Source organism: Propithecus coquereli, unplaced genomic scaffold (genome assembly GCF_000956105.1).
Source record: "Propithecus coquereli isolate 6110/MARCELLA unplaced genomic scaffold, Pcoq_1.0 Scaffold112, whole genome shotgun sequence".
NCBI lineage: Eukaryota > Metazoa > Chordata > Mammalia > Primates > Indriidae > Propithecus > Propithecus coquereli.
In genome coordinates, this window is record NW_012135192.1 from 4,604,777 (window position 1) to 4,607,329 (window position 2,553).

The 2,553-nt window shown below is 35.9% G+C and overlaps 1 protein-coding gene across 1 annotated transcript in view; it reads right to left on the reverse strand.

Moving 5' to 3' along the window:
- Positions 1 to 2,553, reverse strand: part of UCP1 (uncoupling protein 1 (mitochondrial, proton carrier)) — a 9,092-nt gene that overhangs the window by 2,155 nt on the left and 4,384 nt on the right. The window contains exons 3-5 of the mRNA XM_012654795.1: positions 1,530 to 1,727; positions 1,326 to 1,427; positions 353 to 533 (exon numbers count right to left, since the gene is read on the reverse strand). Of these exons, the coding sequence (XP_012510249.1) occupies positions 353 to 533; positions 1,326 to 1,427; positions 1,530 to 1,727 (481 nt within the window). The remainder of the gene's footprint in view (positions 1 to 352; positions 534 to 1,325; positions 1,428 to 1,529; positions 1,728 to 2,553) is intronic.

The following is a 2,553-nucleotide window of genomic DNA, read 5'->3' on the forward strand; positions in this document are numbered from 1 at the left end:
CATTCCCTCTACTTGTAGTTCTTCTGCCCAGAGAAAGCAAAATACTGTCTATATTTCTAATAGATATTATAGAAAATGTAGAATAGAATCATGTGAAATCATAGAACTTCCAGTGGAAAGGGCACTGATTTCCAATGAGCCTTTGATCAAGGTTGGGAAAATTTTAGTATCACAGTTTTTTATTTTCTGACACAGTGCAATTGGTGAATTTGGGGCAAGGAAAAGTCAACACTAGTATACTGCATGTACTAAGGCTGGTGCGCTAAATGTCAATTGTTTAGATGAGGCAGTGTCTGTCCCAAAGCACATGGACACCCTGAACACATTATAGATACAGAAGATCATATCTTACCCTTTGAAAAAAGCTGTTGGTCCTTCCTTAGTGAACATCGTCACTGCACAATTGGGCACACTTGTGTACTGTCCTGGTGGAGAATTAACAAATCTGGTTTTCACCACATCCACTGGGGAGGAGAGAAGTGTTGTGCAAAATCCAGCGATAAGAGCTGACACCAGGTGGCAAGGGACGTCATCTAAAATGGATCAATGAAACCGGTCGACATTAGACTTTTGGGGGCTGTAGTTTTAGTTATCTGTCAGATCCTCGTAAATCTGTTGATAACAGGAGGTCAATGTGGGTGTCTTATAAATAAACGAAATAAAATAAGAAAGGTTATACTTGTACTAGAAAAAGATGGCAAATAATAAATGGCATAGTGGATTGTAAACACTCTAGGAAAATAACCTGTCAATTTTCTTTGTGACATTAGGGCCTGGCATGATGCCTAATATATGGGCACCTAATAATTTTTCATTGAATAAAAGTCATTGTACAAGGAAATTTTAATGTCTCTAGAAACGGTTAGAATATTATTTTTAAGAACCTATCTTATGGTACTATTTTTTGGATGAAACCACTGATAATCTCCTTATATAACTAGTTCTATTGAATATAGCACAAGGTGGACCTTAACTTCCTGAATTCTGCTGCATAAAGAATAAAATTCTAATAAAAGTCTCACATATTAGTATTATATTAAACAAGAATAACGTTGACATCAGAATGACATTCCATGTTGTTTCTGTTGCAGCAAAACAGCAAAAAAAATTTTTGTTGCAAAAAACTTCTGTTGCAGTAAAACATCTTAAACTTAAGGTTTGGGTCTTTTTCTATGTCTCAAAAAGTTATGCATATATAATGTTTTAAATTACTTAATTTTTTAAAAAGAGAAAATTATTAAAGTTTGAGTCTAATTTGGCTGCAGAAACTCCAAGATGAAATTATAAAGGTGCAGAACTGTGTGTTCTGTAAAATAGGAAGTTACCTGCTAGTAGTTTGCTTTTCACAAGGGCCTCCTTCATTAGGTCATATGTTACTAGCTCTGTACAATTAATGATGACATTTCTCATCAGATTGGGAGTAGTCCCTGGAAAAAAAAAGAAAATGTTTACTAGCTCTATTTTATGATAAGGTGCCCGTTGGATATATGTGTTTTGATGATTATAAAATCTGCCTCGAAGTTAGTTACCTTTCCAAAGACCTGTCAAGCCTTCTGTTGTTGCTATAATTCTGTAAGCATTGTAAGTCCCAGTGTAGCGAGGTTTGAGGCCATGTAGATGGCTCTGCGCTTGAAGTCTGACTTTCACGACCTCTGTGGGCTGCCCAATGAACACTGCCACTCCTCCAGTGGTCAAGCCAGCGGAGATCTTGCTTCCTAGGCTTGTTGCTATCCAGAGAGAAGAAGGTATTTACTACCAAAAAATTCAAGACCCAGAATGCATCCACATCTTTTTAATTTTAGTGGTTTGTATTGTATTCTTGTATCTTTTCTATTTCCCAATAGCTTGTCCATGGATTGATCAAATACCAACTCAGAGTTAGGCTAGAAAACTTCAAGTGTCTGAAATTTTCAAAAAATGAAGATTTTCAAGGAAAAAGAAAACACAATGCCTATTTAAACAGTGGCTTTGTTCTTTTCCTGTATTCAGCTTAGTTCTTTCCTGTGTTTGGCTCTCTTTTTCCATATTTCCCAACTGCAAGCAGGTACTGGTCACCAGTGCTGCTTGGTCTTCCTCCCATGAAGGATAATGTTAATTATTGGACTTATCAGTCTTAGGAAAAGCCCAGTGGACAAGTTGCCCCAATATGGAATATCAAGTAGTGTTAGGCCACAACATGTGAAGGGTACAAAAATAAGAAGAAAGAAGCTAAGAAAGTGCTTTTTGTCTTGAAATGTTGAAAAAATTAGCTTATGTTACTCCAGACAGATATCACTTAATACAAATAGTCTCGAAGCCCAGTCTTTGTTCCCATAATTAAATACAAAGTTATGGTTCAATAACATTTACCCAGCAAGGACCTTCTCAGTCTCTCTAATTCTGTTTCCTAATCTGTTAAATAGGGATAATAATATCTGCCTCATAGAGTTGTGTGATTGAAATAATATTGATAGAGCACTTAAAATACTGTCTGGCACAGAGAAAATACACAAAAATGGCAGTAATTTTTTTCATTACTATTATGATTATCCTCTTTTCTCATCATTCTCAACC